This window comes from Daphnia pulex, chromosome 5 (assembly GCF_021134715.1).
Source record: "Daphnia pulex isolate KAP4 chromosome 5, ASM2113471v1".
NCBI classification, from domain to species: Eukaryota; Metazoa; Arthropoda; class Branchiopoda; order Diplostraca; family Daphniidae; genus Daphnia; species Daphnia pulex.
Genome location: NC_060021.1, coordinates 7,646,728 through 7,659,686, shown reverse-complemented (window position 1 = coordinate 7,659,686; position 12,959 = coordinate 7,646,728). Strand labels below are relative to the sequence as shown.

Here is a 12,959-nt window from a genome sequence, read left to right as displayed (position 1 = left end):
CACATCTGGTATAAACTGATAACGTGAAAAAGAGCAGTCAAGATTTGTGTTTGTTGCACATATTTTTTCAACCAATAGATGGCATAATCTATGATTTTGAAATATTTGAAATAAATTCCCCAAACATTTTTACCTAAAAACATTACAAAATCTAATCAATTTTAACTATAACAACCATGAAATTTACATAATTCGCCTCATCTTTGAATACATTGTGCGAAACTCGAAACTGATGGTGTGCCAAAAAAGTAAAATTTTGCGATTTCGGGAGTGTTCTTTGAAATAGGCTTTCAGCTTTAAATAGTCCACGTCCACCGTATAGCTATCATGGTATAACTAATAGTAATGACTAATGATGCGCAAGGTTATCGCCTTATCGGTTCCGAAGCTATTCACAGATACAATGGACGTGGACGACCATTCGACTGCATTCGACTAAAAAGTAAGTTGAAGTTACAGAATGGAGTCCAAATCACCGTTCCTTTTCTTCCATTATTGTCTGTAGTGGTAGAAAGACTTTAACGTATATTTCGAAATGCCTTTGGATCATCCATTGCTTAATTCAGTGAAATGAATGAAATGAAAAACAAAAGGCATCAAAATTTGCCGTTAAGATTTTCTTATTGGCTACTAGATGGCAGATATGGCGTAAATGTACTGAAATTCTGAAACAATGTAATTATTATTTTCCCAACAAAAATCAAATTCTTTAGCACTAAATAAATGAAAATTAATATACATATTTAAAAGAGTTATAAATGATATTATTTAATATCATATTTGCAACATTAATTAAGTTTGTCGATGTGGCATAAGTTCCTTCCCCTCCTTCCATCCCCCCCCCCTTGAAAAATAGACCGGTTCACGTATCTCTTCGTCTCTAATACGAAACCACGCTTACATTCACATTGGCGTTGGCGTGGGGAAGCCTATGACCTGGCATTGTATAGTGTCTATAAATCTGTAAGTATAGATTTCTATCAATTTTCACGTTAAATTTAGAAATTGTTCCTAACTAGTTCTGTATTAATGGTTTCAAAGAAAATGGCTCATTTATTTTGCTTCGGCCTAGTTCTGGGCGTCCTTCAGAAATTGCGTCGAATCCACATGTTAAAACTTGTTGGAAACCCCATTTTCATTATCAAATTTTCTGAATCATGCCATGTTCAACAGATAACAATTATCGAGCTATTGCTGTTGAACCATGATTTAAAAGTATATTACATTTTATTGTGGCATTCTGATGCAATTTTATGAATCATAGTTAGCATTAGAAAGTAATATTGCATGGCACTTAATATACTAAGATAGGAAAGGAACTTTTAATGTTGAAACTCGTGCTGATTACAGATGTTCCTTTTTTCAGGACTGCTTACTGATCCATACCAGGCTCAGTTTCGCAATATTAGGACAGTTGCACCCTTAACAAAGGTATTTTATTTCATCAGCATTATTTAACAGCGTATAAACTATCTGTAGTGATGATTTTACTTTTTGATCTGCAATATTTGTTGAATGAAAATTACCTTACTATTAGACATGCATGGTTCTGAACAGATTTATAATGTTTCAGACTGTTAGATGGTTTAGTGACTTGCCATTAATTGGATCTTTTTTGTTGGCAGGTTTCACATCTATTGACAACAATATCCTTATTGTTCTTGTTGAACAATTTACTGACATCTGAATGACTGAGGTTTCAGAGCAAAAAGGTAATTGCATTCAATCATCTACTTTGGTTTTACATCTACAAGGCAGTGATGATCGATCTTTCTGATAGCACAATGTTGCACATGAGGTCAAATAAATTATTAGACATGCATGACTCTGAGTCTTGCAGGTGTAATTGTATATATAGATGTTGATTAGTACTGTTGCTTATCTTAAAATTTCTTTTTCAGAGAAAGTGATGGCTGAAGAAGATGGATTTGTGGTGCGTTTGAGGGGATTGCCATGGGCAGTCACTGACGATGACATCCTTAAATTTTTTGGTAAGGTACTAGGTTAAATTATTCAGTTAACTTTTTTTTAACTGGAAGCATTATGGTTTCAGAGGATTCAAACATTGTTGGTGGTGCTGCTGGGATCCACATGACTTACACCAGGGAGGGAAGGCCCACTGGTGAAGGTTACCTAGAGTTGACTAGTGAGGAAGATGTTGAAAGAGCTCTGACAAAACACAATGAACATCTTGGTCCTCGTTACATTGAAGGTATGCAAAAATCTTAATCTTAAGCTAGTGACTAGGTAATTAAATGATGACACAAAATTTCTGTGTCCAGGCCAATGATAACTTATGATATTAACTCTTTGGTGACCACTGATACGCATTAATTTATACTGCATAAGGTTATGTGTATGTTCCTTTGTTCATTCAACTCATTTTTCTTGCAGTTTTCCGGTCCAAACGATCTGAAATGGAATGGATGGTAAAACGATCTGGCCCACCGAACGCGGCGGCCCCGTCATCTGATGATGATTGTTTTGTCCGTTTGCGTGGACTACCATTTGGTTGTTCCAAGGAGGAGATTGCTCAGTTCTTCACTGGTACATATTTCTAAGTTCTGGACTTGTTTTTATTTTTACAATTGTTTCCCCTCGTGATGGAGTTGGGATTGTTTTTCGTATTGATATAATGGGTGGATCTTTTTCGCTGTGGCTGAGGATCGGTTGGACCTTAAAAGCAGCGGATTGGGTTTTCCCGACCGTTTTATTACTGTGAGTGCAAACTTGATGTGTGATGACATTTTGGGGCAGGGTTGGAGATAGTGCCAAACGGAATAACTCTACCTACGGACTATTCTGGGAGGAGCACGGGCGAAGCGTATATTCAGTTTGCAACTTCTGCTCTAGCTGAGAGGGCTCTAGAGAAACACAAGGAAAAGATCGGGCACAGGTGGGAACCTCTAAACATAAACAACCCTTTTCTCCTCTTATAATCCTCATTTCGTTTCCATTGAACTTTGCTAGTCTCGAGAAAGTGTACGTCATGTCAATTTGTGTTTTTTTTATTGTTAAACAAAAAAAAGCTTTCCTAATCTTTCACCATCCCCCTCGAGGGTGGGACGGGACGATTTCGAACAACGGATTCTCTCGTCATGTCGGTGTGTGGTGAATCACGATTCGTGTTGGTTGTAAAAAAAAAAAAATATTTCCAGACAATCATCATCAATTTTCTTCTCAAAAATTTGTTTCTGCACTTGACCAACTTGGCTGCGAGCTGACTTACCGGGTGGTTACGGTTTAAAGAGGCTTGCTTTATTTTCTCTTCCATGTTTGATATTTTTTTCTCATCTTTCTTGTTAACTTTTGGTAACATTATACTGTTTTGTTCCGCCACTTTAGGTATATTGAGATATTCCGCAGTAGTTTGAGTGAAGCCCGTGCCGCTCTTGCCAGCGTTCCTCGCGGTGGAGGAGGTGGCGGAGGCCGTGGAGGCGGATCGCATGAAGGACGTTATGGCGGAGGAGGTGGAGACAGGTATGGAGGTGGTCGACCCAGTCCTTATGACAGGAACGTGGACCGTTTTGGCGGTGGTGGTCCAGGTCAGATGCGTCATGGAGGAGGAGGGCACATGAGACGAAGAGGTGAGGATTGGCCGTGAGCCCCTTTTGTACAATTTAAATTTTGTGATTATTAGCATAGTCTCAAGTCAATTTTTTGTTAAAGGCTATTATGGAAATTTTACAGAAGAGCCCTACATGCGTGGTGGGGATTGGGGCAACGGAGGTGGGCCACCTCGATACATGGAGCAAAACTTTGAGCGGCCACGTACGTTGAAAACCTTGTACGGTGATGAAGGATCTGGACACAGAATCCACATGCGTGGATTGCCCTTCAGGGCGTCTGAGGATGATATTGCCGAAGTAGGTTTTGAGAACTTGATGGATCGTGTTACTCAGATTGTAAACCTTATTATCTCATTGTTTCAGTTCTTCCATCCGCTGCATCCGGTCGCTATCCATATAGGCTACGAACAAGGCCGCGCTTCGGGTGAAGCTGATGTCGAATTTGCAACTCACGAAGACGCTGTCCGGGCCATGAGCAGAGTACGTTCAATTGTCTCTTTTTCTTTGAGCTAATGCAACATTAACTCATACTTTTGGGTTTTATAGGATAAATGTAACATGCAGCATCGTTACATTGAACTGTTCCTGAATTCGACAGCCGGTCCTGCCGGCTACGGACCACCATACGGAGGAGGTTACGACAATTGATTGTCCTATTTATGGTCAAGTAAACCCCTTTCGTTCTATCCACATGCATACACAATTTGAATTTTGATTTCGTCGGTTTAATCTATTTGTCCCTTCCCTATTTTTCATATAAACATTGTGGCTCAGTCGTTTGTACGCATTCCGTCTAAGTAATACACACTCACCACATTTAACGTAAATTATCCCGGAACGTCAGGTTTTTTAGGTTCTTTATCTTTATTGCCATCTTATCTCGTTGCGGTGTGTTATTTAGTTGATTGATGAGGGAACGTGCCCACGCTCTAACGGAAATTTCCATGTTTTGAAACGGAACGAACGAGCCTTGCAGTTGGTTGGAGCCCCTTTTTTACGAACATTCGGGAGAAGACGTGGCGCTTATTGAGGACATTACGTCATTTTGCGCCCGGCACTACCCATAAGAGGGCTTGGGAAACCGTGTCCGGCTGTGGGTATATAACGTGGAGTATAGGATCCTTCTATTTTGTCATCCGGTTCGAGCCCTGCCGTCTACACGCCGTTGTTTCTTCTCCCATTCGCTACGAAAAAAGAAAACATTCCACCAAGATGCCTAACTGCCCGAAATGCCAAAAACCTGTTTATTTTGGTAAGTCGAGCGATTTATATTATTATTCACCTATCCATATTTTCATTTAGAAATTTCTTTTAGTTTTTTTTTCATAAGAAGAATAATCGTGTGTGTGTTGTATTTACGTGTCGGGTTCACGCTGGCTGCTACCGTAGAGAGAGCTGTTGTTTTTGTCTTAAATATGAGAGTGCGTGTGCGATGCAGCAGGGGGAACCGAGATAATATCGCGTTGACAGTAGGAAGATTAATGGTTTTAGAACTGTCCTGTTAAATTGAAAGAATGCGACTGTGTATGTTTCTTGTCCGAGTCTGAAGAAGAAAGATTTTCGCTGATGATCTTGATTGGATCGAGGAAAATATAGAAAAATCTTGCTGGGTAGAAGCTTCTTGGTAGTAGACGAGAGATGGATGAGGCTAAGAAGAATGTGATGTTTATTATATGCCCTTTAAAGGTCACCCAAGCTATTGTTTCTATTCTTTCTCTTCTGTTCTACTCCCCATCAACTTGTTGCGCAACGGAATGAGGGAACGAAAAAACTTCTTGAAATGAAATAATGAATAGAAAATGGATATGCGTCATTCTGATGTCATCGGGTCCCGATGGCAAAAGAAAAAAAAAATGAAACGTGACTGTAAAGTTGTTGTGTTTTATGAAATGCTGAGAGCCGAGTTCAAGTACCGAGGGGTTCAGCCCAGTCAGTGTATATACCCACGTCATCCATCACACTCCAATTGAGTCAATGTCTAGCTCATGTCGATCTGTTACGGTATCGTTTAACATGTCTGGAAAATTTATCTACCTGCGGTTGACGGGCCTATGATTTCCGAGAAGAATAAAGAAGGGAAAACCTTTTTTTATTTATTTTCTTTTGTGTGTGTGGAATTCAAACTGGGTGTTTCACGCCGGTCCGCGCCTTGTCGGCTCATTGGTTTCGGCGTTTTCATGCCCATTTACATCGAGTTTCTCAGTAAAGACACCCGTGGCGCTGCCGATCCTTTTTTTTATCATTCTTTTTTTAAAAACGAGAAAATAAAATAAAGATTTGTTTGACCATGTATGGTCCGGCTGGCAAGAAGGAGGGAGAGACTATTCAGTGGGGCCATCAAGAATAGATTATGCGGGACGGAATGGATGATTCTGAATCAGACTTTGACAATTTGACTTGCTCATTTTCTCCAGTGGACAGTTTGATGGCTAGTCTTATGAATCATGATCGTGTTGTTTATCAATGTAAACCCATTTAAGGCATTTTGATGGATTAAAGTAGCATTAGATTTTCGTTCATTAATAATTTCATTTCATTTTATTCCTTTTTATTTTCTTTCTTTCCAGCCGAGAGGAAGACGTCTTTGGGCAAAGACTGGCATGGGCTCTGTCTGAAATGTGAAAAATGCAACAAAACTTTGGTTCCTGGTCAGGTAAGAAAATACATAAAACAAATGATGGGGGGTTCTTCTTTAATTGGAGACAAAACTTTTTTTAATTCCCAAAAAATTCTGGTTTCTCTCTCTTTTCCCTTTATGTGTGTCTATAATAACAACATCACAACTTTTATCGGGACTCACGCAGCACGCTGAACACGAAGGCAAGCCTTACTGCAACAACCCGTGCTACTCGGCCCTATTCGGTCCTGGAGGTAAGAGAATTCAAGACCAAAAAAACTAACCCAACTCCTCCTTTTGAAGTCGTTTGAAAGTTAGACAACAAACCCAACCCGCTATTCATCAAAACAACCACCAGCTAGCTCACTTGTTCCTTTTTTTTTTTTTCTTTTTTTAAACGGGTATATCTTTTTTTACCGAGAACTTTCATTCCCATTCACAAAACAAAACAAAACAAAATACGGCGGGTTGTCAGACGGATATTTATGCATCCCATTCCTCATGGATGGAGATTGGAGAGGCAGCATATTATGTATGTAGCTATAGAGAAAAAAGACGTGGATTTTCTGGTGCGGGAGAAGTCGAGATTTCCATCTTGAAAAATATCAAAAAGAAGAATTTCAAATAATAAAAAAAAAAAGAGACAAACCTGTTGGGCACGAATTAGAAACATGCTACTATTTTAATGAAGAATTTCACATACTGGTCAGTCGGGAATTTGGCACAAGACTAATATCTATATAATACGTCTTGTTTTGTGTCTCTGTTTTTTTTTTTTTAATATTTTTTTTTTGGATTTTGTTTTTTAAAATTCAATTTTCACCTTTTTTAGGATTCGGACGCGGTGGCGCTGAGAGTTACGTCTACAAGAAGTGAAGGGTCGCAAAATCTTCAAAAACTATGGGCCGCTTGACGACATCTGTCGAGCAGCACGGTACAGCTCTTCCCTCCGAAAATAACCGACGACTCGAACAAAAAAAATCCAACTTTTATTATTATTATTATTCATAGCCAAAGCTTCTTTTTTTTCTTCATCTACAGACGGTGGAAGAAAAAAACAAAAACACAAAAAAATGCCTTCACTTCTTTTTACGTAGCGGCCGGCGTGGTGTGAGCGCGAGAGAGCCGAAAAAAACTGATTAGATTCCAATCATTCCTATTTATACAATATTATGTTTGATTTTTTGACATTCCTTAAACGGCATTCTCTCCCAGTTTTTTTTTCCCACTTGGCTGGTGATTTTTCTAATTAAATTTTAATTCCTTGCGCTTCCGACAGTTAAAACAACACGTGATTCTCACCATTTGTATTTGCATAATATATTATTCGACTAATAACAATGCTATTTTGAAAACAAAACAAAAAAAAAAAACAATTTATAACCGGAATTTATTATCAATTTGGGCGCCGAGCGCTATGGCCATCTAGGTGTGGAATGGCCAACTAGGTGTGTCTACGAATTTTCTCTTTTCTCTCCACATAAAAATAAAAACGCAATGTTTATACAGTGGTAGAAACAAAAAAAGAAGAGAAAAAAGATCCATCACCTGACATTGATAATCTCTGCTGTGGCCTTACCTGAAACGAACTTATATACACAGCTCGAAAAGTCTAAAAGAGATAGGAGAACCCCATGTTTGTTGCCTTGTGTGTATATACGGCAGTGCAGGGGCTCTGGCTGCTGATAACATTATCAGAGAATCTGTTTGGTGTGTTTCTCTCTGCTGGCCTGTGCGTGTGTGTATTTGATGACCGCGCCAACGGCAACCAGCTGCCGGACAGACCGAGAAAAACACATACATAGAAAAAAGAAAAAGGGAAAAAAACCATTTTCCGTATTTTTGTTTTGTATTTCCATGATTTTCCAAGACAAGAAAAAAAGAAAAGAGGAATAAAAATACAAATATAAAAATCTGGCATTCCTTTTTGTCTTGTTTGTTCTTGTTGTCACTTTTTCTCCCGACGAGCGTGCCAAACACAGAGACGCCCGACACACACACACACACTCGACATAAGAAAGAGAGAAAAAATGGTTAAATAAATATCCGGTTGGTCGGTCTCTCTTGTCAGTCGGTCGGGTGAGATAAAGCAAATAATAGCCACCAGCCGGTTTCATTTTTCCTTTTGGAAATAAGAAAAAGAAAAAAAGACTTTTGAATTTTCGATTCCAGTTGCGTGAGCTAATATTGACCGACAGGTATTTGTAAAGTCTACTACAACTGCAATTACTGCAAGAATTGTATGATACAGCACACACTTGAATAATGTAATAATAACAGAGCGATTGGTCAATCAAGTTGAAGAATTGATCGATGGACTTGGTTCTCAAACGGTAGTAGGTGGCGGTTGAAAGAGAGTAGGAGGTTTCATTAGGCCCTCGTTTTACCGCCGTGTCAAATCCATCAAATTAGCCAACGAGGATGGACGACGACGTGTGCGCTGCTCAAAGGCAACCTGATCACCGCGCCAGGTGTGTTGTGTTACTAATACGCCCGTGTGTGTAGAAGAAGAAGAAGAAGAAAAGGGTGCTTGCTGGAAGTGTTATAAATACTCCTCAACAAGGCTTCTTCTTCTTCTTTCTTGTACCGCGAAAAAATTTCCGCGCCATCTTGGACTCCCCCCCCCCCCCCCCTCTCCAATTTCTCCCATTTTGGTTATGCGCTTTGGGTCAGGTGGGGAGGGTTAGCGTGAAAGGGACTCGAATTTCTTTCTTTTTTTCCAGGAGAGGGGGAGAGAGATTTCTTTTTTAAATATATATTTTTTCTTCCCTACTCGAAGGAAAAAAGTTGACTGTGTGTGGAGACATTTTTATCGCTGGTTGTAAAAAGAAACGTGGTGGTGGTGGTTTGTTGTCCACCATTTCCTCTTTGACCATTCCATTCTTCAAAACTTTTTTTTTCTCTTTCTTGTTTTCGTTTCCCATTTATTTGGTCTAGGCCCAAAAGAGCCAACCCTCCTCCTCCTCCTCCTCCTCCATCTTTGTTCAGTTAAATCCACCCTTCTCAACAAAGTGGACCTGCCACTCCCCCACATCAAATGGCCAGCCACGCCGAAGGCTATTTCTTCTTTCTTTTGCTTCTTCTTCTTCTTCTTCTTGAACAAGAAGAAGAAGAACTCTGGTGCGCATTTTCTCAACCAGAGGTCAGGGCCAACGCGAGACCGATAAAACTACCCGCCCACCACCCTATTGGGTGTTGCTAAGGTCAGTCTGTGTGTTGAAAGCGCGCGCATTCGAATCTGTGGGGTGGGTGGGTGGTTAAAGCCAAAATCTAACGGCGGCGAGTGTGATTGGCCGGCTTTGTCGCCCCAAGGGGAGACTTTCCAACTTCTCACCACCCACTTTTTGTGTGTGTGTCTTTCATTTGTTTTTTTTCTCCGCTGTTGGACTGCGTGTGCGCCGGCACAGCACCAAGACTTTTAGCCCAGTGTGTCGGGCCTTTTTCGGCTACGGGGCTCCGAGTCTCTACACGAGCCGCAACACACACCAAACTACGCGCCGCCCCTTTTCCAAGAGCTGTGCCGCCACTAGTCGCATTCACCGCCCGCTACTACCGCCGCCGCCGCCGCCGCACCAACTTCCAAAGCCGACCGTACACACACTGCGCTACACACTTGTGTGTGTGTAGAGTAGGAAAGAGGAAGCCGAGGGTTTTTTCAAAAAAAGAAAAAAAGAATTTATTTTTTAAAGGCGTGCGCTCCCCGCAGTCACATCTTAACGCGCGCGCCCTCTCGCACACACACACACACCAAAGTTGAACGTCTTGACCACCAGAGTGCGTCGAATTTTTACCCATTTTTCTGAATTTTCCCAATTCTTATCCCACGTCTGAGTACTGGCAACCAGTCGACTTGGGCCTTTCAGACGAGATGGCCGTCCTGTGCTGACGATCCTACAGGGACAAGTTTTTTAGTTTTGTTTCATCACCACACACACACACACACATACAATTGAAAGAAAAAGAACTTATTTTTGCCATCCATCAACAAGAAAATCATTTTTATTTGTTCTACCCGTGTGGCCATTTTTCTTTTTTTGTCGACAAAAACAACTGACTGTCGGATTGTGTCGTCGTGTGTGTCTCTCCAAATTAAAAAAAAAAAGAAAAATTGTGCTGGTGCCAAGTGCTAAACAACGTAACAAGTGAAGCAAGCTCACCCCTCCTCCTCCTCCTGTGCGTGTGTGTATGTGTGTAGTGTGATAAGTGGATTCTATTTGGATATCGCGAGATTATACGTCAAAGAATCTTTAAAAAACACACTGAAAAACTATCGGGTCACACTTTGAATTTTTGCAACACACCGAGGCCGCATTGTGGGTGTGTAAGTGTAGTGGTGTGTGAGTGTGTGTGTGTGTATTCGCGCGGGAGAGCGCGTGAAATGGCGCTGTGAAAGGGCTGCCATCATGCCAATGAATGGTGATGCAGTCGTTATCATCTTATCTTTAGTTTAGGCCTGGATTTATTATCACGAAAAAAAAAAAAGTTGGGAAAACAGCGTCGAGCACACACTCCCTCGTGTGTCCGCGTTCACAGTGTGTGTCGTGTGGTTTTTTTTTATTTTATTTTTTCCTGAACGAACGAAGAAGATGCCGCACGTGAACGGAAGCAGCGACGGTGACGATCTGGGCGATGCCGACGAGATCAAAGTCTTTAAACACGATGAAGAATGTGAAGAAGAAAAGAAATTGATCGCCGAAGAACGTCAATCCGATTCCTTGACTGAAGACAAATCAAGTCTCGTCACCGAAGGAGAATCACAGGTAAACATTTTTCCACCTGATTTTTCAATTTTTTGGGTCGAATATTCCGACGGGAAACTTTGGGTCACACACATAGAAAAACCTTCTTCTTCTTTCTTTTGTGTACACACACACACATATATATACAACAGTGTGTGTAGCCCCTAAAATTAGAACCAAGGGTTTCTTCGGTTTTTCTTCTTTATCTCGTCTTTGAGATGCAGCCACACCATCTAGCGGCTGGAGAAAAATAGCCAAAAAATTCGAAACAAAAAGAAAGAAAAAGGAGAGAATTTCTTTAACAAGGTTCTTTCAAGTTTGTCACGGCCGGAAATGCCAGCGTTGTCACACTCTATGCCTCTCTTCTTAGCTTCTTGGTTGTTGTGTTACAAAATTTAGCAGCTCGTCGTTCACTTGAAAACAGGCGCGCGAGCACACACGAATGTGTCAAAACCTTTCGCCCCATGTGGCGTCAACTATCAAAGCGAATCGAACCATATCCACTAAAAGAAACACACATCTTTATATATATTATAACATTATTTTTCCTTCTTTCTTTCTTTTAGAGCAAAAATGCATCGCTGGCCGGACAAAGTTTCACGGGAAAAAATTCACTACGGCCGGAACCTGGACCTTTATTTGGTGGTGAGTTGCTTTTTATTCTACTCGTATTGAATAATAATAATAATACATTTTGAAGGGGGTTATTCGTGTATTGAAGCCTTAGGCTCCGTTATACGCTCCATTGAACACGCTGGGGGTGTGTGTGTGCGTTAAAAAGTTAACCAACCCCTCCACACACACACATATTGTTGGGAAAAGTTAAGTGTTTCTGATATATACGGGACTATATAGCACACACTTATGGGCTTAATAACATTTAAACAGGGCACCACCCATATCTCTCAATTCCGGCGTCGATTGGCCATTTAAAAATGGCGACGCAACTTACCTAAGTAAAAAAAAAGTTCTTTTTCGATGAGAACGAGTTCGTTTAGAAAAAAAAACCGAGAGAAGAAAGAAAATTTTTTCTCTAGTCGCTGTTAAAATAAAAAAATATTATAGTCAAGTGGCTATTTAGAAGCTGATTGCGTTTTACGACCGGGAGAAGCAGCTCAGCTCCCCCCTTCTTTTCTGTACATGTATTTTTTTTTTTCTTTTCGTTGTTTTTATTTGCGGTTTAAAAGTAGAGAAAAAAAGTCGTCGTCGTCGTAATAATGAAAAGAAAAGGAGGCCGGAAAAGGGAGATTGTAATTCTTTTTTTTTACCTTTTTTCCCCTCGTCCAACTCGATACTTTTTCTTTAAATAATAATAATAATAATATATATATATAACTACAATTCAACCGCAGACTCGTTTGACGTCGTCGACTTGTGAAGCCAGTAAGTTTGGTTTCGGCTGGTTACGCTCGACCATACGCGGGGGTGCCGTTTGTGAATTATGGTCAAGGATATGATGATGATGATGATATTTCTGAGGTTGCTACCACCATCACCACCGGGAGTGTGTAATTTTTTCCGGGGTTTTAATTTGAGCTCGTTATCGAAATAAGGAGGAGTTGAGAGTATTGGTTTATATTGGCGATGCGGTGAGTCGCAATTGAAAATTTCCTTTTCAACTTTAATAACACCAGATGTTGTGTAATCGTTTGTGTGATTTTGATCGTTAGCGAAAAATATACGAACGTTTTTTCGAACTGGGAAATAAAAAAGAGAAAAAACAGTTGTCTTAACGGAATTGTTGATGTTTAGGTCGGTCGCTGGAGTCGCTGGCCTCATCGCACGCCTCTCCGCTCAACATGGGATACCTTATGCCCTACACGTACCACAACGGCATGGCCGCACTCTCCTCCCTGCCATCCATGGTAAGTCCCAGTTTCTTTATAACATTTTGGGGAATGTTGATGTTTCTATTCTCCTTCTTCTTCCTCCGGAGAAGAGAGAAAAAACTTCTTCTTCCCTTTTATGATTATTTGAGGCGAGAAATTGATGTTTCCCCCCTGTCGAAAAAGAAGAAGAAGAAAAGTTAGGGGG

General features: G+C 40.5%; 3 protein-coding genes and 1 long non-coding RNA gene across 10 annotated transcripts in view; 3 read left to right on the top strand and 1 right to left on the bottom strand.

Annotated features, from left to right (window-relative positions):
* Positions 1-822: 822 nt before the first annotated feature.
* Positions 823-4,396, top strand: LOC124194107 (heterogeneous nuclear ribonucleoprotein H2-like). 4 transcript variants are annotated; one of them, XM_046588152.1, is made up of 11 exons: positions 823-963; positions 1,367-1,431; positions 1,626-1,712; positions 1,902-1,991; positions 2,054-2,212; positions 2,395-2,547; positions 2,758-2,896; positions 3,346-3,587; positions 3,691-3,866; positions 3,933-4,049; positions 4,116-4,396. In XM_046588152.1, the coding sequence occupies exons 3-11, from the start codon at positions 1,688-1,690 to the stop codon at positions 4,215-4,217; spliced, it is 1,203 nt and encodes a 400-aa protein (XP_046444108.1). In that variant the 5' UTR covers positions 823-963; positions 1,367-1,431; positions 1,626-1,687; the 3' UTR covers positions 4,218-4,396. The 4 variants fall into 4 exon arrangements, with proteins under 4 accessions (XP_046444108.1, XP_046444106.1, XP_046444107.1 ...); XM_046588150.1 differs by having other exon boundaries at positions 3,670-3,866; XM_046588151.1 differs by having other exon boundaries at positions 853-963; positions 1,351-1,431; positions 3,670-3,866.
* Positions 4,397-4,616: 220 nt separating this feature from the next.
* Positions 4,617-7,524, top strand: LOC124194109 (cysteine-rich protein 1-like). The gene is made up of 4 exons (XM_046588154.1): positions 4,617-4,821; positions 6,137-6,222; positions 6,374-6,440; positions 7,019-7,524. The coding sequence occupies exons 1-4, from the start codon at positions 4,782-4,784 to the stop codon at positions 7,060-7,062; spliced, it is 237 nt and encodes a 78-aa protein (XP_046444110.1). The 5' UTR covers positions 4,617-4,781; the 3' UTR covers positions 7,063-7,524.
* LOC124194110 lies at positions 7,479-9,469 on the bottom strand. The gene is made up of 2 exons (XR_006874597.1): positions 8,445-9,469; positions 7,479-8,308 (listed from the first exon to the last, which is right to left on the bottom strand). It is a non-coding gene; the product is annotated as an uncharacterized LOC124194110 (long non-coding RNA).
* Positions 9,470-9,594: 125 nt separating this feature from the next.
* The window catches only part of LOC124194106 (protein pangolin, isoforms A/H/I/S-like), a 31,388-nt gene continuing 28,023 nt past the window's right edge, over positions 9,595-12,959 (top strand). For 2 of the 4 annotated variants that reach the window (XM_046588149.1, XM_046588147.1), the window contains exons 1-3: positions 9,856-10,946; positions 11,492-11,570; positions 12,678-12,790. In XM_046588149.1, coding sequence (XP_046444105.1) covers positions 10,773-10,946; positions 11,492-11,570; positions 12,678-12,790 — 366 coding nt within the window. In that variant the 5' untranslated portion in view covers positions 9,856-10,772. Of the gene's footprint in view, positions 10,947-11,491; positions 11,571-12,677; positions 12,791-12,959 lie in introns of all 4 variants that reach the window. The other 2 variants (XM_046588148.1, XM_046588146.1) reach the window with 2 other exon arrangements.